This window comes from Eucyclogobius newberryi, unplaced genomic scaffold (assembly GCF_026437365.1).
Source record: "Eucyclogobius newberryi isolate DKJ021-1_F unplaced genomic scaffold, fEucNew1.0.hap1 SCAF_20, whole genome shotgun sequence".
NCBI classification, from domain to species: domain Eukaryota; kingdom Metazoa; phylum Chordata; class Actinopteri; order Gobiiformes; family Gobiidae; genus Eucyclogobius; species Eucyclogobius newberryi.
Genome location: NW_027315835.1, coordinates 19,634,886 through 19,661,291, shown reverse-complemented (window position 1 = coordinate 19,661,291; position 26,406 = coordinate 19,634,886). Strand labels below are relative to the sequence as shown.

General features: G+C 42.2%; 1 protein-coding gene across 1 annotated transcript in view; it reads right to left on the bottom strand.

The window, feature by feature from the left end:
* The window catches only part of bahcc1b (BAH domain and coiled-coil containing 1b), a 42,109-nt gene that overhangs the window by 15,154 nt on the left and 549 nt on the right, over positions 1 to 26,406 (bottom strand). Inside the window, exons 2-10 of the mRNA XM_072456259.1 lie at positions 24,123 to 24,453; positions 8,896 to 9,054; positions 5,071 to 5,181; positions 2,919 to 4,790; positions 2,681 to 2,786; positions 2,040 to 2,203; positions 1,793 to 1,912; positions 1,081 to 1,250; positions 582 to 933 (exon numbers count right to left, since the gene is read on the bottom strand). Coding sequence (XP_072312360.1) covers positions 582 to 933; positions 1,081 to 1,250; positions 1,793 to 1,912; positions 2,040 to 2,203; positions 2,681 to 2,786; positions 2,919 to 4,790; positions 5,071 to 5,181; positions 8,896 to 9,054; positions 24,123 to 24,294 — 3,226 coding nt within the window. The 5' untranslated portion in view covers positions 24,295 to 24,453. The remainder of the gene's footprint in view (positions 1 to 581; positions 934 to 1,080; positions 1,251 to 1,792; positions 1,913 to 2,039; positions 2,204 to 2,680; positions 2,787 to 2,918; positions 4,791 to 5,070; positions 5,182 to 8,895; positions 9,055 to 24,122; positions 24,454 to 26,406) is intronic.

Below are 26,406 nucleotides of genomic sequence, written 5' to 3'. Positions count from 1 at the left end.
CATAATAGAGTGGCAGCAGGGAGTTCAATGCAGTTTGTGGTTGTTTTGGGCCTTTTTGGGGAAGTGTGTATAGATCCATGTGGGATATTGATGACACCCTGCAGTTTCCCTGTGATTGCATTGCGGGCCCTGTCACCCCCGTGCTTTTATTATTGATGGTATTCCTCCGCCCTCTGACAACGCAGCCAGATAAATGTGTATTCTTCCGCCTGTGCTTCTCAAGGACCTGTGAAGGATAAGAAGGGCCAGTCTGTCTGCTAAGGCTGCTGACCTTTCTAGCATGATACTCAGCAATGTGCGCATCCAAGGGTCACACATGGACTTGCAAACACTGAGCCCCCCATATGCTTTCTTTGACTTTAATGGCCGACCTGCCTCTTTAGATTTCACTGGGAAAAGTGCACACATATTCAAGGATAAGCAGTGCAAGGGACCAGTCATCGGCTCATCTAAAGGAGAGGTGATGCACATCAGGAGAAGTCATAGTTCACTGTTGACCTGCTTTTTAATTTTTACTATGTATAATATCCTATTTATTGATTTGGTTTATTGGTCGTAGTATTGAGGAGCCGAGTTTTTACCTGGCTCTAGTGATGGTGGATAGTCCTGAGGTGGAAGCCCCTCGCCACGGTCACTGATGCGCTCTAGACCCTTAGGCAGATGGGACGGACCAGGGCTCAGGGCAGGAGAGCGAGGAGCTGCAGCAGCCGGGCTGGGGGCAGGTGTCAGAGGGTTAGGAGCATGAGGTCGTCTGGATGGGGACTGGTGGCTGTTGGGGAATATTGCGGGGGATGTTGTTGTGGCCCTCAGTGGAGGAGGGGTGTGAGAGAAAGGTTTAGTGACAACTGTTGACGAGGACAGAGAAGGCGCTCGAGTCACTGGTAACTCATGAGGGGAATCTTCTATAGTGATACAGTGCTCCTCATTCTTCCTCTGAAAAATGTAGAAAATAATTTGAGAAAAAACTTGTAGATTTAATAAACAGCAATTTAATTAATTGAAAATGAATCATATTAGCTTCACTGAATATACCTCCTCCAAGCTTTAGAAAAATAAGGAAGTTGCCATGTTTAAATGTACCTGTGCTTGAGAGTGACGCTGCATGTGTTCCATAGCACGCTGCTGCTGCAGTGCGTACAGCTCCTGCTGTCGTAGAAATGAAGATCGGGAGTACATCGGGTGTTGTTGGAGATGAGGCGGAGGACCTCGGCTACCATACACTGACCATAAGCCTGACTGCTCAAGCACATCTATAGGTAGAAGAAATAGAGATAATGGGTAAAATGATATGTTAATGTGTGAAACACAAGTTTGCCAAACATATCACACAACTTCATACATGTTTTGATGAAAAGAATATAGTGTAAAGTTATGATCACTAGATGCACACACTGGCACACATATTCACACATTTCCGTCTTGGCTGCCTTGTTGCTGGGAACCTTTGTTCTGTAAGATTAGCCTGAGTGGGCTAATGTTTCCCAGGGGAAGGGTTCAGTGGATGCACTTCCCCTCACTGTAGGAACTCCCATGGAGGGAGGCAAGGGAGGCTGAAGATAATTAAATTTCACAGCCTGTTTGCAAAGCGGTGTTGGCAAACACATGCACATCAACCCTATCAGGCAGAAGCTGAGACACATTCTCTACAAGCCTTACACTAACTCAGGTGTCATTTAATCCAGACACATACGTCCAAATTGTAGCCCATAACCTCCAGACATCTGGCAGAAGAACTAGTTGTGCCTAACAGTGAGTTAGGCAGAGCAAAGCACAAATGAGTGTTGGGCAGTACCAAGGGGGTGATGAGATCCTGGCTCTGAGGGCAAAACCACCAAACTGGGGTCCATGATGGGTTGCAGGGAGCTGGGAAGACCTGGTGGGAAACTATTGCTCATTCCTACATGGTTCAAACCTGGAACACACATGGCATAGTTATAAATAAAGTATGTTTAGTTAATCGTTTAGTTTATGATGCATAATTACACCAACTCTTTATTTGAAGATTGTGCATTTAAGGCTGTACGTTATAATGAACACACCGTAAGAGTGGCTCATCCAGATGGAGGGACTCCCTGTCCTCTGCATCCAGTGGTGATGAGCATGTGCAGATGAGTCAGCTCCTCCCAGAAGGTGAGAGGTCAGGTCACCGTGGCAACTACTGGATGGGTGGATACGGGCAAACTCGACTCGCTCCTTGTTTTCCCTGTTGTGGCAGTAGGCGGAAAAAACTTTGTCATTATCCTGATTATGGGCCTTATTGTCATCATCACCATCATTAAAATCATTATCTTCATCCTTGTCATCTTCATTACCACTACTACCATTATAATCATCAAGAAAAGGAAATGCGACTGCAACAGTGGCAGTCATCATCTTGTGCCTGCTCCATGAGTTCTCATTATATGTTTTCTTCCCTTAATATGACTACATAATAAGAGGCTGATACTTCAGAGACATCAGTATTAGTCCCAGTAATGTTAATGCACCACATCTCATCTCTGAAAGAGAGAGAGGTTTGGAGAGGGGGAACAGAAACACCACATCAAAGGGTAAGAAGAGTAAATGGAGTGAGTAGAAGAGAAGCCTGGTGTGGGGGAGAATAAAAGAGTGTGCAGCTTATCAAATGAAGGACAATGTTCTGGTCCATCATCAGACAGATATTGTATGTGTTTATTTGCACCTGATAAGCAGCTCTCTGTCGAGGAGATGAAGACTCATCTGTTCCTCAGACAGTCTCTTCCTCTCATCCAGGTCCCGGCCCAATGGATAGAGAGGACGGGATACCCCTATATTAAACAAAAGTAATACTTTTATATAAGGACATCCAGTGAACTATTCATACTAGGATCCAGTCTTTAAAAATAACATGGAAGAAGACCAATTACATTGCAGAGCATGCAGAAGAAATTATGTCTGACCTTTCATGCTGGGCAGCACCCGGCCCTGTCTGCTGTGTCCAGAGGCGCCGTTTGAGGAGCGATGGGGGGGTCTGGTCACAGCAACAGCAATACCAACCGGAGGTTGGCGTACCTCCCCCTCCACTGCGTCCCCCGCCTCTTTCCCGCCTCGGTCGGCCCGCTCTCCCTCATTAACAGAGCCACGGCGAGGGGGCAACATCTGTTTCAGAGATTCTTGAGGAGAAGTGGTGCCCTTATCTGCCCGGTCCCCCTTTTCTGATCTGTTTACACCCTGCTTGATACAACCAAGCCCCCCAAAAGGGCTTCTTTGAGGCAGCAGCAAAGGCTGCTGGGAACTGTAGTTCATAAGTGTTTTAATTGCGCTTCTTTCACCCTCATTGGTGTGTGATGTGGAGTGGGAAAGTGCTGGAGGGTGGGGTTTGCTGGGATCCACGCTGGGGGCTCGGTTGCTGTGCTCTCTTCCTTCGGTGCAGTTAGATGATGCATGATGGGAGCCTTTTCGCAATTCCTCCTCGTGGCCCCAGGAGAGTCCCGTTTGACCCTCATCTCTTCCCCTCTCGTCTGAACTGCTGTGCTGCTGGTGCCGTATCCTAGCAACCTTTTGTCCTTGCCTCTGCACCGCTGGTCTGGAGTTCGACCTCCCATCAGGCTGAGGACCTGAGAGAGAACAGTCCCTTAAGGGAGAAGTGCCGTCTGTATTGAGCCCAGCTCCAGAATGACTTCCCTGGGATTCTGTGGGCAGTGATGGTCGGTAAGCATCGCCTAGCACCTCTACTTCCTTACAGGATGAAGAAGGCCTCAGGCTGCAGGACTGAAGGTCCGGCTGAGCGCACTGGCTGGAGCTGTGTCTGTGGAAGTGCTGCTGATTCCAGTCATGAACTTTGTCATCCTTGCTGTGCTCCAGCTGCTGCTGGGATTTCTCATTTCTCTGACAACTACTAAGTTGATAGTAAGTAGAATTTTCATACAGTCTCTCTCCACTTTTGTCATCAACCTTCCTTGCACAACTACTGACTCCATGACAGTCAGGCACTGGTATATCTCCAAAAGGAACATGGGTCAAACCAGAGACTTTGACTTCTCTGCTGGACCCTCCTGATATTGGTGCTGGATCTTTGGAGGGCACTAAGGAAAGGGGTGCAGGGGGGCAGTAAAAATCTGGATGGGGATGATGGGGATGATGAAGCCAGCCTCCTGGCATGGAGGAGTTTATATGTAAGGCGTGAGGTGGAGGGGGCATTGGGTAAGAGGACATGGAGTGTGGGGGTGGAGGAGCCAGCATGGCTGCCACAGCTCCTTTTCTTCTACATTCAGGGGAGGACTCGCTGATCCTCATCGCACTACACACTGGTTCATCTTTGGAAGAGTGCCTGTTTCCTCCGGATGGAGGTCCGACAATCCCACCACAACCATTTAGAACACGCCCCTTTCCAAGGCTGGATTCTACCCCGGAACATGCAGACAGTTTACAGGCATTCATATGTTTCTGTCCCTGATTCGCAGCATCGCTGTCTCTGTAGTCTGTGTGGCGCTCCTCGTCTCGGCTGTGTGGGACGAGGTGAGGGAGCAGTGCAGGGTGAGGGGAATATGGCTGATGGTGGGAGGATGAGGTGGGCAGGGACGGATGGTGCTGGAGCTTGTCCTTGTTGTCCGGGTGCTGTTCTTTGCTGGACGATCGCTCCTTGGACCCAGATGAAACAGCTTTATCACCCATGTCCTTGGAGCTCTTCTGCGGCCCGCCGCTTCCACTGTCTGTTTCCCGGCTGCATGAGCCGAGAGGGTGTCCTGGGGCTGCTCTGGACAGAGTCGGGAGGCTGTGATTGGTGGAAAGCAGAGGGGGCTGTGGTGGAAGGCCTCTCAAGTAGAAATGATCTGGAAAGTGAAAAGGAAACAAAAAATATGATTTGTGACCATGGTGCATAAAATTGCATTCATTAATAATAATATACCTAGTGAACAAAAATGTACAAAAAAGTATATAAAGCATAGAAGAAGATACTATTCTAATAGAAATGTACTCAAATGTAACAAGTGCGGATCAAGCCATTTCTTAAAGTTAATTAATACAAAATTAAAGTATTGTTATTTTAATTCATATTTAAATTACTATTGATCATTTTCCTTTTACATTCACATGGACAGCAGCACCTACCTTTTTGAGTTTCGTAAAAGCGGTGCTGTCCATAGAGACTGTTGCTATGGTGATCAAGAGGACTCATGGGGAGAAAAGGAGAAGCCAGACTTCCCGAATAGCTGGGGTACCCTGTCAGAGGGAGGCAGTGAGAAAAGGATTTGATGTTTCTGTACAGTGTTGACATTCGGCAGCCCACTAAACAAATCGCTTTTCACAACAATTTATCACAAAATGGTCCAATTTTGAAAAACAGAAGAAAAAAAAAGGAAAAAAAAGTCACGGCAACTTTTACAATAAATTCACAGTTACACACATGAGTCAACATTATTTCCAGTGGCTAAAGTGGGGATAAAACCTACAGCAGAAAGCTACAGCCACGTGTTTGCATTCGGGTCATGGAAGTTGAGCTTGAGCAAAATACTTATTTCCTGAACCCAAGACAAATAGAATTCTTTATCAGGACACCCCCCCAGCTCTCCCAGGAGGTCATGGGGAGGTAATAGTGGTTCCACTCTGTTCCTTGCCTTCAAGGACGTTGAACTGAATTGTGGGATAAAGGAGGGCCTGTCGGTTGTGCTTAGAAAGACTTGGGAGCTGAAAGAGTAAAGAGTCCAACATGACCACAAACCTGTGCACATGTAGAAAATATGGTGTAATGCGTGTCTCTTATCAAAATCTAAAGATGGAAGGTGTTTGTGTGCGTTTCTCAGCAGCTGGTTTCATGCCCCACAGAGTGTCCTTGCTGGCCTGTTAATTGGCAGCCGTTAAAAGTTTAACGGTGGTAGCCAAAGTAAACAGTACTCCATAAAAACTCATCCTACGCATTCCACAGTCGCACTGCAAAATAACCAACTCCCCCTTGGCGTTCACTGTGCGTGCGTGTGTGCGCAGGGGAGAGGTGACAGAGGCCCCGTGCTCATGCTGCAATGTAAATGTACGGATGTGTGCAATCAAGAGTGTGCGTGTCATTACTCTGACTGGTTAACAACCAGTGAATCTAAATGGTGACAATTAGCCAAAAGGCTCTATCAGCCATCTAAGCCAATCCACCACGTAATGATGAGTGATAAAGCTTGGGTTGGGGGTGGGGGCTTGGGGGCTGTGACGTGCAGAACAAAGAAAACAGTGGGACTTCAGAGAGGAAAAAGTGGGAGGGAAGAAATCTGAAAACAAGAGGTTAACTGGTGAATAAATGAATGAAGGACAGAGACACACAAGACGCCTGAAGAACAAGGCTGTCAATTTGAAAAGCTTCCAATTTGGTGTGTTGGGGCGGCTTATGGGAGGAGAGGAGACGGGGCCGTGAGATGAGTTGCTAAAGATGAAGGAGGAGATGGGAAGAAGTGGAATACTCAGAGCTGTGGAGCTAGGACAGTGTGGACACAAAACAAAACAGGTGGAGCAGCGACGGCTGTGTGTGTGTGTGTGTGTGTGTGTGTGTGTCTGTGTGTGTGTGTGTGTGTGCGCAGCCAGGTTTCTTCCCTGCACTGGCTTCGCTCCACTCTCTGGACCACAGCCAGCTGGCAGGCCACCTCCTGGAGCTCCCTGGCTTAAATTCTTAAAAACAATCATTTGTAGTGTGCGTGCGTTCAAACTTCAAAAGATGAGACACACAGGTCCGCGCACACCCATGCTCTCTTTTCAGTGTCACTGCTGCTGCTCCCGTGTTCACTGCAGTCCTGCCTCCAAATCCCTTTGAATTAAATTTAAGGTAGCCATTGTGGGGGACATTAGCACTCATTTCCAGAGCTTAACTGGTGGTATTTATCACTCGATGAACAACACAACAGAAACTCAATGTAAAAATAAAAATTACATAAAGCTAGCATCCCCTATTCAAAACCCAATGAATTGTGTTTCTTGGTAATAATAATTCAGCACTATAGAAGTCTATAGAAAACAAAAAAATGCCTATCTGTGCATGTCCTCAAACAGACAAGAAACTCTCTTACCAAATCTTGAAGGAGGGTTTGTACATTTTCTAGTTATGTGAAAATAAAGACATTCCTCATTTCAGAGTTGCGCAAAAGCAGTACATGTGTTGCCATCACTGAGTTTCAGAGTGATGAAAATCCACCACCGTTCCCATAGAAATTAACAATTTAAAACTAAACATAATATATTTTTAATAGCTAAAATCCTCAAATATCACCCATAAACCGGGAGCTGAAACTGGATTGGTTGTTTTCAGATTCCAGAATGTGATGCATCTTACTGCCACATGGGGGGAAGAGCCAAATTATTATTTTCATAACATTGCATTTTGTCGTGAAATATCTAAAGTAAAATCACAAATCTTTAATCTGATGATTTCTATTAGAGACAAGACACGAAGTTTCAGAGTTTGTGGATTATTAATAATATGAATTATGGACCACCTTTGTGTCTGAAATAAAGTAAATAATAATAATAATCAGAAAACAATTTGCGAATTGGGATGCACAAATGATCATGCACAAATGATCATGCACAGGGCCTTTTACTGGACTGACAAAGCTCCAGGTCGACAAGGGAAGTGGACTGTAGTGAGTCTAGCTTCACATTGAATAAACTACAAATGTATTTCTGCATTAATTTGGGATTTCATTTCAAGAATGATTTAACCATGGTCTCATAACCATTCAGTGGCTTTATTACTTTTTTTCCCATTTATTTATTGTGGTTTGGGCAAAAACAAAAGGCGCTCAATATTCAAGCAATTCTTTATTAGCGATTCTAATTATTATGAATCTATGAATTAAGCGAGAAAGGTGTTTTATTACATTGAAATGAGTGAATTAGCCTCCATCATGTACAACAGCTTCACAAAGTGTATTCCTCACAAACATCTCCAGTGACACTTTTTGGTGATATTAGAAGGTAGAAAATGAATCAGATGTACAGATTCGGACAATTAAGGACGCAATCTATGAGATCTAAAGTATGTAAATGCACACTCGGACCAAATGGTTAAACTGATTCGTTTTGAAGATGTATTGTTCTTTACAGCTTCTTTTAATGATGAAGGAAAACTCCAAAAGCTAAATTTCAGACTTGTTGCCGTTCAGTACCACTGTTTCTTCCCCATTGTAATGGCAACTTCTGCAAATTTAGTCATGTGGCTGAAGGAGCTCAATGGCTACTATTTCTATTATTTCTGCAGGACACCCTTCTAAAACAAGTCCACTTCACTTCGAAAAACTTTCAATTTTATTTCACACAAAATGTAACTCATAGTATGTATTTAACACATTATGGAAGAAGTTGGTGGAGGTTATAATGCAAAGGAGTGCTCTCACCTGACAGAGACAGATAAATAGAGCCGCTCAGTCCACAACCACAAACGGTTAACAGTCAAAAAGAGAACATGATGCGTGTGGATGCGCACAGTGGAGTGAGGCAGAGTGTGTCTGATCAGGAAGGGATCCGTTGGAGGTCGGTTAGCCCAGAAGGGGCCCTGAGGGTGGGGCTGCGGTCGGGGTGGGGGTGGGTGGCACAGTGGAAATGGGGCTAGATTTCATGTGTGTCCAGGGTGTGCACATGGGTTCATGAAACTCAAAACTCGGCCTGAGATGAGAATGGTAAGAGATGACAGACAGAAGACAGGAGAGAAGACAGGACTGAGGTGGCCCCTGATGAGTGGAGGACACGGGTGTGTTTACTGCACTTTCAATTGTGGCATGGGGCTTGAGAAGTAGCAAAAACTGTGTGTGTGTGTCAGCGGCGTCATCGCTGTCACTGCTGTGTGTTTGGCCACAGCTCAGCGACGGTTAAACCACTTAATGGCTCCATCTTGATCTAATCCCATGCCAAGACCTTGGATTAACTATGGACCCGAGTACTCCAGGCTGCTTCGTCACTTACCTTCATGTGAATGGGGGAACCAGATCGAGGAGGTGCCCGAGTGGGCTCCCGCCCTGTACGAGGGTGAGGAAGGGGAAGCGGCCGGTCCCGTGGGGTGAGAGGAGTGTGGGGGAGGCGAACCAAGACTGCTTGCCAGGAAGGAACCCATGAAGGAAGCACCTAAGAGACACAGACAGGATGTTACAGGACTTTTCACCTGGTGCTCACAGGCCATTCTGCAACATTAGGTTTCACATTTGCTGAATTGTAATCACTAAACAGACTAAACCACTAAACCAGTTCCATCACACTAAAGTAGGTTTTCTATGACATTATTGATTGTTTTATGATGATCCAGACTAAAATACTGTTTAACATATGCATGATATACAACCTTGTATTGTTACTCGAATATGTTTGTAAATGTCAGACTTTAGCAGTAAAAATGTCAAACATGAAAATCACATTACGGGATCTGCCCAAGAGAAATTAATCCCCGTCCCATTAGTCTTTGGCTCACATGACACACATATCAGATATAGCTTCCAATCTTCAATATGAAAGTTTTCTTGCTGTATTCTATCCTTCAGTTTGACAAATGTGGGTAAAGTAGAGCGAATGAATGTTTCCGTGCACGCCAGGTTTGAGCGTCTTGCCTGCGTTGACAACAATAGGATGCAACGTTAGAAGTGAAACAGAGCTATAGTTTCTGATCGTGCAACGTTCAAATGAATCTCCACTTATCGGTACACTCTCATTTAGTGGAACAAGCCGAACAGTTGTAGGGGAAGAGGAACAAATCCTGGGGGGAATCAGGTAATTAGTCACTGGATGAAAGAATCCAGCGCGTGTGTGAGAGAGAGAGAGAAAGAGAGAGAACCGGTGGGGAGGGGTCAGACATGATTACCACAACCACAACAGTTTGAGTTCTGAGTCACACACGCGCCGACGAGGAGAGTTCGCTCACCTCCTGCGCACACCCACCGCCGTGGCAGCCGCAACCTCCAACCGCCTGTTAAAAGTGGATACGTACGATACACTGTGGATGTGCAGATGAAGGAGGCCGAGGGATAAATCGAGCACAAAGTGGAGAATTGCAAGACAGAAGCACATATTTGTACAGCTGGATTTGAAACTCGGAAGACATGCAGACGCACATGTTAAAAGCGCAGAAATCCTCAATGTTTAGCTTTTGATATTTTCACTGTCTGCAGTCATAATAAGACTCAGGGAAGGAAAAAGGGGCGTGGCCAAAAAACATTTGAGTCAAGACATTTATTTCCTGTTGCTAAATCTGTTTTGGGTGGTTCTAAATCCTGGCTGGTGGCAGTCATAATAAAATACAACTCAGAGAAGTGCTCTAAATTTGAAAGTAGGCTACTGTTGGCTTACTCAATCTGATACTTAGTATTACTACAGCAAAATGTTCGTTTAAAAAGTGGTTACGGCAGCAGCACTTATGCTAGGCTCCATGTTCAGCCGGCTGCAGTGTCGTGAGTTTGAATCCCAACTTAAGACTTTTTACTGCATTGTCCTCTCTTCTCTCTCATCCCCATCTCATACTCACGTCTAATCAAGCCTTCTTGCCAAAAGAAGCCATAACCCAGAATTGTTCCACGTTTACAATTTGGGCATGCAAATTCATGCTCTTGAATTTAAATTTGAATTTGATGATGTCATAATCTCAGATGGTGGGCAAGGGCCTATAACTCTATCTGAGATTTACAGTTTTTGAAGGAAATATCCAAATTGAAATCCACAAATGTTAAGCCTTCTCATTATATGTTAGAAATTGGCTCCACAAACTTGTCATATTAACCTTGTGGCTTAATATCCTTTCAACTGACCACAATCACACCTTTGGAGTTGAATAATGGCACCACTTTTGAGGCAATTGTGAAATCATAATGTCACTGACAGAAGATGTTGAACTTCATGCCAGCTTTTCTTGTATGTGAATAGACCCAGTAATAACAGAGGCATGAACCATTAACCAGGTCAACAAATCTACAATCTGCAAATCGGCGGTGAAACAGTGAATTCTACTGTTTCACAGAACCCAAATGAAATGGAACGTCTCTTAGTTATATTGAAAAATGCATTTTATAAATTAACACCACTTGCTCCTTTAGCCATTTAATATTTTTTCTTGTAACTCTTCTCCATCTCAACTCTCTGCTTTTATTGGCGAGTTGAGGAGAAAATCATATTTGCGCTGCCTTTGCTCTGTTCATATTGAAAATCAGAAAGGCCATCCTTTAACATAAACCTCATTTCTGTTGTTTCTTCCTCCCTCTTTCCTGCTCTGCGTTTCCACTTTTGTTTCATCCTCATCTGCACATTCCCTTTCCATCTGTCAGCACGGCATCCTTTCATATTCTCCCATCGCTCTGAGCAAAAACAACACATTCACACAATGAATGCAAACACTGAATGAGCTACAAGTGACAAGAATAAAGCCACAATAATAAAGAGGGGGAAAAAAGAAAAGAATGGCACAGACACTTTGACTTTATTATTATTTCCTGTGTTTTACTGCATGTACATATCTAGTTTACCATAAATACAAGCTGCTGTCTGAAACAACAGCTCTATCGAGTCTCCGTAGTGGTAATTAAAGTGGAGAATGTGTTCACATGCTTCCCATTTTTCCCAGTTGGCATTCCAATGTGGAGAAGTGTGTCAACAAACATGCAGTGAATCCTTCCGATCTTGACAATCCGAGGTAATAAAAAAGTCAATTAGAAGAAGTCTTATTCGCAGCAATAATACAGTCAGCTGTACTTGCAGTGAGTGGAATCTGCTCCGGTTTATTTATGATTGAGAGTAATGGGATTTGTGCAGGGAAGAAAATCCACTCAGAAACACTGCTTTTAAAAAAGAGCCACTGGATGTGTGCCATGCTTTTTGGGCCAGGTTCTGTTTGCCTGCCATATTTTTGGTATTCCTCGTGGATAGGAGGCCAAACATTTACTTTGGAAGAATAAAGTACAGCTGAGCTCATGATTTTTTATCATGATAAATGATCATCGAGAAAATAATATATTAATTTTGCAAGTTGAGTAACCAACTACTGAAGCCTAAATATGTTGTGCACACACTACCTGGGCCGACAGAACCTTTTGAATTTATACAAATAATATAATCATCTTTTAGAAATGATTCACTTCACCAGATTTGTGTTAATCTAGAATCTTCATATCTGAAATGTTGCTCTCCCTCTCACGTGGTCAAGTATGCATTTTTGCCAATATCATTTTGTGAATATGTTGTCTTTTATTCCCTTATCAAAAACATACTGCAGTCATTAAAAAACCTCTGATCCCCTCACATCGGTTGATTGATTTAAAATCAGACAAAAATCCCAAAAATGCTGTTGGCGCTTGGCTGTTGGCACTTTGTTTAGTACAACTAACTGATAAAAGGTGTTTGAAAGTTTGGCTCAAATTACACAGAGAAAAAGTGTTCCATCTCTTACATTTCACACCTTGAAGGCAGATGATGACAGTTTTAATTAGGGACAGATCAATCAGGCCTGCTCAAAATGTTTGGCAGGCCGCTAAAAAAGTAACAGGCTTTCATGCTAAATCTACAGAAAAATCATCCAATACCGTCAAGGTTATTTTGTTCTATTTCCTTTTCTTTTTTTAAAATTAGAACAGGTTTTATTTTTCAAACCTGGTGATGCTGTGTGCAGTATGCTGCTCGAGCCAAGGAGAAATCAGTGTGAAAAACATAACCCTCTTTTGTCTTTTTGTCTCAGCAGCTGCTCAAGAGTGCTTCATGAAATCAACGATAAAACAAAACGCACCGCAGGCCACAATGTCCCAAGGTTTCGCACTTTTCTAAAGACTGAAAGGAACAAGAAAGGGCTCTGGAGGAGAGGAAACTAATTTATCTTGGAAAAATTTAATTTATGGAGATTTTTTTTATGTTGAATGGGCCACTGTTAAATCAATACCGGCACACAGAGCACACACCTGGAGGGATGACAGGTTAAATCGAAGTCTGTCCGATTGAAGATCAATATCTCCTAGTGTTCTATTGTCACATTTGCCAATTAACAAAAGCTTCAGTCCACACACTGATCTACCAAAGTCTGACACAAACAAGTGGAGTCATTTAGAGCACCTCGGGTTTGGAAGAGGCCTGAGACTATCGGACTGAGACTATAGGAACGATCTAGAAACCTCTCAAAACACAATATTCAATAAAGATGGTCACTTTAGTCTTGGTGTACCATTAGTACAATGAAACAAATGAGAGTTAATTGGAAATGGCCTCTGGGGACCATGACCCACTGGAAATACAGATAGTCCGCATGGCAGTAATCGCAGTCAGAGATTGAGAAATCACTTCACTACATCAAATGAGTCAGAATATATTTCAAATGAGAAAAAATTGTTGCGTCTCACGGCTACTTTCACACAAGCCTCCTTGAGCGCTGAGAAGGTCTATGCTGTGGCCTCAGCGTGTGTCAGAGGTTCTGACTCTCGTTAGCTTGGCTGTTTCGCTTATTGCTGTACACTTGGCAACCTCTCGTCAGTACGACCCTTTCATAAGGCTCCAACCACCGAGAGCCTGGCACCGAGCCTCCGTTTGTGTGTGCACATGTGTGAATGGGGTCAGGAGTCAAGCCAGACCTTTCTGATCTGTTTTGACATCACAGAATTGCACAAGTGACAGGGCTACTCAAACAAGGCGATGGCGACAGGCACACACACCTCTGCACACACAGGTCCATAAAAGCATTATGGCACTGGGGACACAAACACATTGAATGGGTGAGTAAGCGGCGCTTACAAAGAGTATGTTCAGGGGAGAAAAGGACTTCTTTTGCTCGACTAGATTCAGATAGCATTTTCCTTCTGCTCTATCTTATTATTCATCAACGATTCCTCTTGACTCATTCATGTTGGAGGGAGCAGGGTGTGCAAGCAAAGCATGGCATGTCGCCTGGGACAAGCGGCTGCACTGAATCACATTACGGAACACAAGAAGAGAGAGGACAGAGGCAGGAGAGAGGAAGAGCGCAGCAGAAAAATGAGATGAAAGTGCTACAAATGAGAGATTTCCCTGTGAGGCGCATAAATCAGCAGACTATGAAGAGCGCAGCTCAGCCTCCCCGGCTGTGGACTGGAGGCCTGTCCACATAGTTACTGGATTGTCTGTTCTGCCTCTGCTAAACAAGAACCTTACAGAAATCCACGCTGCACCTCGTCTCAAACATGCTGAAAAATATCCATGGATGGAGTTTTCCATCAGCAACTGCTGTCCGCAAACACTTCAGTAAACTCTGATGAACAAGTAAAATTGTTCTTACTTCTGACCACAGAAGTTTTAAGCCACATCGTGCCCACCCACCAACAGCACCAGGAAGAGCTTTATATGGTCAAGACTTGCCCTAAACGCTACAAGATGAGAGATTCTTGGGAAGCAGGAAGAAAAAAAGAGGGGGCTGTCAGAGTAAGTTTTTCCATGTTGCTTCACCAAAGAAAAGTGGGGAATTTGGGAAAAGGGGTCACTTGGGTAAGAATGAAACACAATGATACGTGTGTAAGAGAACACAGACGCACTTTAATTAAAAGCATAAGGTTGCTGATATTTCAGGAAAGCCTGCTGTGAGTCAGTAATGTAATTCTGCTTGCATGTGTATGTGGGAGATAGTGTGCTGACCAGGTCGCCCCACCCCCACTCAGAGGAGAGGCTTTGAAGATGTGGTAAACACTACAGAAGCTTGTTCTGGGACCCGCACTGGTCCCACCAGTCTAACACACCTCAGCCAAGCCTGTGGTCCGGCCTGAGCCACAAAAACACAGACTTCTTAATGATTTGAAGCTGAGTGCTGCTGCTGGATAAAATACACCTTCAGGTCAAGACAAAAGAGCAGCAGGTGAGAGCAACACAAAACACAGCACCGACTGAAAGACAGCGCTCCTGTGTTTTTTCAGTCGAACAAAAAAACAGTCTCCACATTTCCCTTTACAAAAGAGGGCAAATTATACAATTTAATTTGCTTTATAATCCAGACAAATGGACACAGACACAGAGTTTTATAACCATTCCATAATCTCACCCTAAATACAGTATATAATAAAGTACAGCAAAATGCTACATTTTGCATTACATTTGGTTTGCAATATTTTAAGCATTGTGTTACACCAATCATCGCTTCCCATTTTTAAATCTGCATGAAAAGAAACAAAAAACAAATCTCTTTTTAAAAGCTACTTTCAAAAATGGATGAAAAGCCAGTGTTGAATAGTTATTCTCATGATAACAACCAAATTGGTAGCTATGACAAAGAAACGATAAGTCATTTGATAAGCTTTGACTTTGATTGAATAGCCCAGTCTATTTTCACAATAAATCCATCCTCAGATTTGCAGCCATGGAGTATTTCGTCTCCTGCTTCATGTAAAGTTAGCTCAGAAATCCAGTGGAAACACACACACACACACACACACCTACGCAGTACAAACCAGGCAACACACTGCTAATCCAGCACATTCAAGTGTGGACCAGTAGTTTGCCTAGAGTCCTTGAGCATGACAACACATTCTCCAGCAGCAGTTAAAGTCTCCAATAAAACTACAGAATATAACATGAACAGCCTTCAGTCCCACAGAGCACGGAGGAAGTGTGCCTCCATCAGCATGCTGAGAGCTTGTGGTTCTTTGAGAAGCACTTTACTTAAAATTAGACCCTCAACGGCTCGACATGCAGGTGTCAGTAGTGTGTGGTGGGCACAGTCAGATCGGGGAGGGTGGAAGGAAAAGAAGCAGGAGAGAATAATTCACTGTGACCTTATTCCATCTCTTCCTTCTTTATATGCCTGCATCGCTCTAATATTTACACAGGAATAAAAGATTATTGCAGGATCCACACAGAAGAAATAAAGAGGGTGGGGGTGGTATGAAACGCAAACAACAAAAGGATGGTGGGAATAAATCTTTAATAATAAAAAGGTAGATACAGAACTTAACCAAATTATATGAAGCTTAACACAACTCAGTGCAGTGGCAAAATTATAGGAGCACTTTTATAGCGTGCCGATTTAAAGTGTGTTTGGAATGAGAAACTAGAATTAATTTAAACAAAATAATTAGGATAATTCACAATTATAAAATACAATTTAGTACTTTTATAACAAAGTTCCCAGAAAGCAGAATACATAGTTTTTAAGATAACAAACCACAGCAACGGCCATGGAACACTAATTCCTGGACAGTAATTTATTATTAATAGTATTTTAGTTTTAATCAAATAAAAAAATTATCTCAATAATACATTTTAATAAGGTAAGCATAACTTTTATTATTTTAAGATCTAATTATTATGCACCTTTGGATCAACTTATATATTCATGTTTCTTCCTGTTATAAGCCACAATGAGGAGTTTTCACCATTTAAAATACAGGATATTTAGTTTAAAATTGTTACTTGCTATCGCAACAGTCAAACTTGTTCTAAAACCCATGGCTTTGATTTTAATGTTATGCGCCATTGTTCCTGGTGTGATGTTTACAATATAAGGATGATTTGCATAATACTATATTAAATATTTTATATTTAGTTTGGACAAATAAAATATTAAAATTGGATCATTGTTTTAAATTGTGTGTGTGTGTGTGTGTGTGTGTGTGTGTGTGTGTGTGTGTGTGTGAACGTGTATGTGTACGTGTAAGTGTGTGTGTGCGCAGGTGTATGTGTGTTGTTTGGTACGTTATATTTTTTGTAAATTCAACTTCTTCAGTAACAGTCTTAAAATATGAATCATTTGAATTCATTTTGACGTATTGATCATCTGACTTACTGCTTACTTATTAGTATTTCTCTGACCAATATCCATGATGTAGCAACACAAGACAACACTCAAGGCCAGTTCCTAATGAAGCTCGACGTGTGAAAATAGCTAAATGTATTGTGCCTGTGCATATAGGACGTACACAGAGAAGTGCAACAGTAAATGACGTCTATACATTATGCATGCATTTCCAAACATTACAAAAACACATATCAAAACGCTCAGAAAAAGACAGTAGGCCTTATTAAAGAGACAGAGAAACGGAGAAGAGACTCTTTACGAACAATCAAAGATACAGCCACGATGAGACAGTCCTGCAGCAGACAGAGACATGCTTCTAATCAGCCCAGATCCAAAAAGTAGACAGGCTCCAAAGTCCCAGTAGGATTAGGACCCTGCACCTTGTATGTGCCTGCACGCGTGAGTGTGTGCGTGTGTGCGTCCCACGAGACTGATTAGCCATGAATGACTGATGACGGATCTTTGTTGTTGTTTTTTCTTCTCCCTCTCTCTCGCTCTTTCTTGTAGTCTTTCTCAGTGCTGCGGGGATCCGCACACAGCTCCATGTATATTCAACGAAGGCTCCTGAATACACTTAAAGCTTTCATGTGTGCCACTGTGTAACCATCCATGCTGTTCCACGCAGCTGCTTCTCTCGCTTCCTGCTTTACACGCCCGCACAAAGATATGAAATCTATTTCCTTTTTAGAAGCACATTAACTGTCCAGCGTGGCAATCTGTTCAACTGGACTACTTTGAGTGTTTAGCTGTGGGCGAGGCGACTGGAGCACTTTAACCTCACCTCCAGATGAACCTGCTTGGGCCCTCCATCAATCTGAGTCGCCTGACAGCAAAACAAACTGGACATAGGGTAGCTTGAATAGAGGCCATTACAATACGAATGAGTCAAAAGGGGCTGAAATGCTCAGAACAGGGGGGTAAGAGAGTGGTGTGGAAAAGGAGGGATGTTTTCAGGTGTCGCTGCAGACCAGAGGATGAGCCCAGACTGTGACATCATGTCTGTCCTGCCAAGTGATGTCACAGAGAGGGGCTGCCATGACCCCTCCGAAGAAAAGCAAAGCCATAAAAGGAACCAAGAGTGGCCTCAGTGGTCAGGGGTTCGCACATCTATTTTCTCACATTACTGTGAGGACACACCTTTCAAGACCTTTTCCCTAAATACCAGACTTTAAACAATACATCAACACTCAATTCTTCTGGCTCGGATTTAGATTAAATTATTGTTTTTTAAGTACCAGTTTACACAGCAACTCTTTCTTTAATCACAATTTATTCATCATTGAGCTAAAATTATGATTTGTTTTTTTAAGCGTGTATAGATTAATCATTTCGTGGATTTACACACTAAGGGTGAGACAGTTCTCATGACACAACAAAATAAGATTTGGATATAATTTACTGATTTTGGCTTCATGATTTGTATATTTTGTGTTGTGAATTTATTTAAATGTGTTGAAATAAAGGGATATAAATTCCTAATGAAATATTTTTATCATATATGGGCGCAATCTCTCTTGAGTCGATAGAGACTATTTGGAGACTAAACCTAATTCTATAGTGTAAATGCGCACATACATCATTATTGATTGTACAATTTAATACTCAATAAACTCAATATCCATTAAGTCTATTATTGCCTATATTGCCCTTAGGAAGTTGCCTATTAAACTGGTGGCAGTAAAAAAAAAGAATTATTTTTAGCCCAATGTAAAAACAACATGGTTGTGTTGGACTGACAGGGCACCAACCACAGCTTTCAAAAGGTCAGATTTTGAGGCAATTTTAGATCTAGAGCTTTTTCTCAGTTAAAAAATTAAGCACGCTGTCCTGCTCTACTCACGTGAAGGAGAATCACTACTGTGCATGGTCTGTGCCACACAACCACCAGACAAGGCTAAATCGGCTACAAGCACCACTAAGCTCAGCCAACAAACTGGCCATGCCGCCATTTCATTCCAATTGAATAAAAACATGATTAGGTTGTAGGATACAGCAAATGAATCGTATACAGACTACAAAGCCTTTTTTGACTTGATGGTGCACTGAACATTTTACACATATCAACCTAGATTGTAACATTTAGCGGCAAGACTTATCTCTAGTTCTCCTTTGAAATGAAATTCCTGCTTAGCTGGAAAGCAAATCTTAAAAGAAGCACGGTGCAGAATAACAGTAATGTGTACAAAGCTTAAGGAAATGATGCCACGCCATCCTGCCACCATCAAACTCCATGTTCACCAGGTTTACATTAGTTAGAACACAACATGTTTTCATTATTTTACCAAGATCACAATATTTTGACTGACAATATCAGTAAATGTTTTAGGTACAGTGCTGAATAGTGAAGTTTTATGACACAGGAAGGTGGAGAGTAGATCAGATCAGGTCCAGATTTTGCAGATGAGCCAAAAACTGTGCAGCAGAAGTAAGCGACCTTGTTTTTTTTAAGTTGTTTTAGATCAATAACAAAATATATCATAATGGTCCACAGGAGTTGTAGATTAGGATTACTATATAGCAGACAAATGGACAGTGACTCTTCTTTAAGATACCGTAAATCGTTGTTCAAGGTTTTGCTTATTGACAAAGAAAATGGGCCTGTTGCCATTATTGCCACTAACTATTCCCAGCTAAAATGCAATTCTCTGCAAATATAATACTTGTCTGGGACTCTGCAAGTCTCAATGTGGAGGAGTCTTATACAGCGGCTTAAAGACGTATCATCTTTCCAGGTTTTAAAGAACTTTTGTACTTTTTGTCTACTATATAATTATATTCTATGACACCCATGGCTCATTATGATAAAACGACTTAATAAAAAAAACAAGTCTGCTTACTTCTAGGTTAAAAATTGCGCTACTGATTTTCGCCGGCCCTTTTCCGTTACGTCACCCTTTGGATAGCTTCAGTTCACAATAGCGAGCAGAGGATTTTCATTCATTTGTGCCAAAAGACTAGGTAACGCTGCCGAATTCAACGTACGTCACAGTTTAAAAAAATAAAATTGCAGAACCAAGTAAGTAAAGAGCAGTAGACGTGTATTATGGGGAATCTGGGGAGCGGTGAAACTGAGACTGTCAAAGTAATGGCCTCTTGTCATGGCCTCAAACATGCATGAATCACTCTAAATACAACTTCAAGTGGTTACATGAGAAGGTGAAACAATTATGATATGGTCAAAAGCTACTAAAAGTTGATTTTGAATATTATGTCTCCTTTAAACCCTTTCCGGCCAGTACCACATTTAAGATAGGAAAATAAATATTGCAAGATTGTTTTACACATATATACACAATCTCGTGGCAATTTAATCTTATCCCATCCCTCTAACGCACGCATACATATACATACACACAGTTTATGAATCTTCACACATGGCACTACCATATAGTTTCAGGAACTATTTTGCATGCCGGTTAAAATGTAATATTCCTTTCATTTCTCTGGCTTCAAAAGGAGCTCCGCTGAGTTCTCACTCCCCCTTGCCAAATCCCCCAATCATTTGTGATTTACAGAGTTGGCCATGGGCCGAGTAACACCGGGACGGGCCCGTTAACAACCAGCCGAGTGGTTGTGAGAGGCAGGCGGAGTAGGGGAAACAAATGAGGAAGCAGACTGAAATTGAGACAGAAACAGGAGGGCTGAGTGAAGCTGGGAGTTTGACATAGATGAGAGTGTGGTGAAAGAGGAGGGGGAAATCAATGAAAAAGAGGCCAGAGGAGCAGAGAGGAGCAGCTCCAAGCAAAGAGAACTGAAAGAGGAAAGCAGAAGGACACCACGACAAGTGCACAGACAGAGAGTGTGGACACAGGAAGTCTAGCACTTTCCATTCACATGCCAAGTCATCAGATGGTGCTGTGTGCTCACACCCCGAGATGTCGCAACCAAACACACCCCACTCCCTTCATATCACTGCTACCGACAATAAGCAGCTGTTCTCATGTTGGAAGAGAGCTGGAGATAAGACAAAAGTCTTTAGTTGTCGCAACGGCAAATGTTTTCCAAGCAAATGTATGTCTCTCAAACTTCAACTTAATACATTTATGCTTTAATACTTCCATTAACAAATTGTCACAACTGACTTAATAAAGGTCAATTTGATTATCATTACATTTGGACAATGATTACATATTTTAATACCAGGCATTGGTTTGCTTAAATAATTCCACTAAATTCACAAGCATCTTATTTGCAAAGAAACCTACTTATTTGACCTTAGTTAATAACAATTGTATGGCTCAACAATAGCCATAAGTAAAATACATATCTGATTCTATCTGTGGCAGCCTCACTGCAAGTTTAATGACAGCAATACAATTCTGGTTATTTCAGGTACAAGCACATATGTCATACAATTATCATTGCAAATTCTTTTGATTGAAATTGCCTGGATTGAGCTAATTTGACAGTTTATAGTCCTGTCTTGCCCACTCTGTTGACTGGCTTCAGGCTCTACCAGCTGTCTGGCCCGCGCAGAGGGATGTCTTGCATGCTGCACCCGCAACGCGAGAGTTGTGCCCTGGGTAGTGCGGGTGTCTATGAGGTTGCTGCGCTGCTTTGCTGAATCATTTCTCTCACACAGACACATAGTGACACACATCCAGCCTCCGTCTCTGTCATTCCAGATTTCATTCATTCTGCAGTGACTGAGGAGCTGGGCAAGTGTTAGGATAATCTGACTTTATTACCAATCAGGTGAAATCCCCCCTTTCTCTCCTTACCAATCAAATGTCATATAGATGATGAAGACTTACAGAAAATATCACAAATCTTTCTTTGGTATAACAATTCAGTATTGTTTTGACTTGTGTTTCAAACTTTAAATAGTACAAGTACAAATAGATTCACCAATATGCTTTGCGTCAGAGCAGAAGCGTGAATGTAAGCTCAGGTCTGTTACTAGTCACACACTTGCACATGTAAACAAAAACATTAGCCGTCTAGAAAATCACACCCCTGTTCTCAGGAGCCATTTAAATTTACCTCTGTGGTATAGAAACAATGAAGCACAGAGAAAATATTGATTCAAAGCTTTGTGGTTCCGCCACAAAATACAGAATTTTCTGAAAGATACATTACTTATTAGATTTTATCCAACAGAAATATCAATACCAGTATCAAAAACTTGTATTGTTTAAGCTAAGGTACCGTGCTCAACCAGTTTTAGAACTAGCCAGGCAACTCCCCCCATAACACAGCACACCTGTACTTCTGCAGGCTAAAGCTGGCCCGCTGCGGCCAGAGGCCAACATCACAGAAGAGTGACAAGGGAGACAGAAGAACAGGAAGAGACAAAGGCTCTCCTAGTGCTGCTATCAGCAATGTAAACGTCTGCGTAATATCACTGGGGGCTTTTATCAAATGGGGGTAGCATCTTATGGCGTTGGTATGCGCCTGTCATTCCATCATCTTGTCAACCATGACTGCATCGAAGCAGACATCATGCTGCTCTAAATAATAGGCTTTAGTAAAATTATGGATTGCAGGAATTATGGAAAATTACGAAACAGGAGAATGAGGGGAATTTTAGATTTGTTTTTACATTTTTACATTTTAAGCAAATATACAAAGTCTAATGTATGGCCAACCTCATTATATCAAAATCCTGCTTCGAAGCTTGTAGAACTAGCCATGCATCTTTCAGAATTTCGAAGGGAGACAGCACAAAGGTAACCCCATCGTAACCTCCATGCACCCCTCCCCCAGTCCAAAACAACGCTGCTTTATGCCCATCATGTCAGTCAAAACCCCATCAGGGACATGCATGGAGAGTCTGGGTATCTGGAATCTCAATACAGTGTCATGCACCTTGAGACCCTGCAAGAGGCCCACTTGAATACATTTCAATAGCATTATCACTGTGCATTACTGTGCCGCGCTCCCCTCAACGTCACACAATCACTCTGAAATGGGACCAGAATACATGTCAGTGTAGCTACAGCAGTTAAATAAGAAATGTAACGGCTTCAGGCACATGCACATTAGAAGGAAACACACTGTGTTACTCTCTTTGGACCTGACGGCCGCTTAATATAATTAATAAATATGTATATATATGTTTTGTATATTTTTCCCCCATTCAAAAGATATAACTTGTTTTAAATTGTAAAATTACTATGGCAACAATTATATTGCACATATATATACACACACATAATTGTATAGTATTTATATATATATATATATATATATATATATATATATTATAGTATTTATATATATATATATGTTTTATATATATATATATAATGTTTTATATATATATATATATATATATAATTATGATGTTTATATATATATATATACAATTACATATGCAAAATGTATTTTATTGCAGCAATTATGCTGCAATAAAATATAATAAATTTTATTTATGAATAAATGATAATTAAATAACAATGATAATTATGAAGAACAATACTTTTAATTATTGTTAGGATAGATATGTTGTATCCATGTGAGCACAAATCTTAACACCGCCAGTGTGCATATATTAGCTCATACAACCAGAACTGGACATTCTGTTGTGTAAAACAAGCATATGCAAATAGGTCGGGGCAAAGGATTTATGGATCACACACAAATGACTGTATCAATTAGCCAGACTCGGGGTCTATTTAAAGATGATTCTACATTTACAAATGACAATTAATGGGAGTCTTCATCGATCACGTTTACATTCATCAGTGAATCCGGTTCGGTGCATGATTTACAGCAAACCTTACGGCTCATGGTTTGCCTACTTCCCACTGAACACACACGAACACACGCCCACCTTCCCATCCCCCTCTTCCCCATTCAGGCAGAATACCAAAGCTACTTGTTAAATCTAATGCATCCACTGTCAACCCATTCGCACCCCGTCACGTCTCGCCTCAATATAGAAACCGGATTTTCTTGCATTACTCGCACCTCTATTAGCCAGCGCCCCATCGCTGCGCGACCCTCGTCTCAAACCGGTTCAAACACACAACACACAGAACCACTACAGTACACGGACACAAACTCAGCTATTGAAGGTATTTCTGCCCAAATGTTAAACAATACATATGTTTAAGATGTATTATTACAATGCCAATTACAATTTTTGAATGCTGGAAGGATTAGCATTTGCATTCGCGTAGAACAATATTTCCAGAATATGAAATGATATATATATATATATATATATATATATATATATATATATATATATATATATATATATATATATATATATATATATATATATATATATATATATATATATGTATGGGACGGTGGTCGCTGCCCTCACATTGCGCCACATGGGCTGATGTCCGTCAGGAACAAGCCTCATTAGAACCTCTGTAATTCCAGTGCAACATTGTCAACATGGAAAGAAAGGGAAACAGCTTCACGAGCCGCTATTCTCATTCAAAGAAGCAGAAGCATTACTGACCTGCGTGAGGGGCCATTGAGAGGTGAGATGGGTAGTATTTTCCAGGCTGAAAGTGCGCGGGGTGGTGCAGGGAGCCGTGGCCGCCAGGCGCCAACCGAGACGCGGCGCTGTGAACCAAAGCGCTGCGCTCCGTCAGGAGGTGGTGTGGAGGAGCAAAATCACGGCTTTCCATCCCCGCGAGAAACAATAAATCCAAAATCCAAAGAGAAATCCAGAGGCCTCTAGGTCTCAGGCACCCAACTGCAAATAATCCCTTTTATGAACTTCCGAGTCCACTCGCTTTAAACGGAGTTTTGAATGTGCAGGGCACAAACCCAGAGCCCGTCATGTCCTACAAAAGAAAGCAGAAGACATGTCAAAGCCTGGAAATAATGACACAACGTAGTGTTGGAGAAAGAACACGTCTTTGGAGCAGAGATGTCGCCTACAAACCCGACCCAGAGTGTCATGTGCAACTGCTACTGCTGAGCCGCTGCTTCAGTTCAAATGGAGGTTTTAACAAGTTTATGAAGGTTTCCAGGGGGAGCATGTTGTCCCAGCAGAGACACACTAGAGTCCGTCTTTTGACCAAACACGGGGACATCTCTCGTTACCGGGGCTGTCCACTCCTTATCAGGGACTGGATTGGACGAGGAAAACCCAGCTCAGAAATGCAGTGTTTGGGGCCAGTGCGCGCAACGAGGGACAACGGCCACTTGTGTGAAATGTGGCAGGGGCGATCCTCCTGTAAACCGGACCTTTACCATAAGCACCAGGAGCTATTTAACATGGACACGTGACTGAAATGTAACCACGTTCTCCTTTTTAAAGGTGGGTCACACGTGAGGGTTTGGAGGCGCACTGTGGCGTATCCTTTTGTTTTTTTCATAATAGGCCTATTGTTTATTATGCTCCAGCACGCACGGCGTTTAATTCACTCTTCACTGGCAGATTTCTTCACGAAAACCAAATTAAACGGTTTGTGTAAAGCAGTGACCCTTACCTTCTGACAATGGTGACCAATACGATGGCTATTAATGCCATAGTGTGCGTAACGGCGCCGGTGGAGACTCCTTTACGTTACAGAGCCACAGACTTGAGCAGCAAACACACAGAATATAGAAATGACAGAATAAGTCAACTATAGCTCAGGTCATTGACTTGCAGCGCGCACTCGATCTTTGGGCCTTTCGTTGCGCAGCACGTTCATAGCGCCCTCAAAATCTGAAGGCACCTCTCAGGAAAAACACATCAACAAAGAAAACATCAAATTCCCTGGTAGATAAAGCACGATAACGAGTCTAGGATTGTAGAGTTTAGAATCCTTTAGGCTCACATTAGCGCTCCATTTATTGAGCACAAACTTTTTGGCAATGCGCGAGAGAAAATAGAGTAGAGCAGTGTGTGTGTGTGTGTGTGTGTGTGTGTGTGTGTGTGTGTGTGTGTGTGTGTGTGTGTGTGTGTGTGTAAGCATATTATAAATTACATTGTATAGATTGTTTAGGTAATATGGCCATTTAAAGTGATGTGGTCAAAAAAGAAATAACATAAATGAAAAACAACGTCACAAAAAAATGGACTCTCGTGAGTCAAGCAAAACAATAACCTTTCTCCAACGGACATCCATTTACGAAACCACTCTGCTCTGACAGTTATCTATAGACTACATTTGTACATTTTAACATCGTAAACACACGTCACCAAAGTTTACATTCCACGCCAAGAGAGACAAACTAAAGCAACGCGCCAGATCCAAACCCCATTTTATTGAATAGATCTCATGTATAGTCCTCAATGGGAACACGTTGTACATAGGCTATTTCTTGTTTAAATGTCAGTTTAAATGAGTGACATGAAGCTTATGTGCAGCAGACGCGCACCTCTGACACACTTTCAAACACGCCGCGCACCGTCTTTGCGCTCGGCCGCTTCATTTTGGAGCCACAGCTCATAACGTACAAAATTAACCGATCCTTAGATTAGTCATATCTAAAACCCACTGATTTGGAATGAAAAACGGAAAAGTGAACTTTATTTTTGCATATTTTACAAAAGACGACATTGGATCCATATTTAAAATGAGAGGGGAAAAAAACTAACCAATTATTTCTGTTTTATTTTGTCGTAGTGCTACATGCTTAGCTACAATAAGCGTAGTTAACTGTAAATGTTAGACTAAACATCGACTTCTTGTAAGGGAGACTGAACCAGAGAGACGCCGAGTCGCAGCGCTGCAGCTCCGGCGTCTGTAAAGGCTCTGGTCCCGCGGAGGAAGCCGCGCCATCCATGCCCCAAAAGTGTCATA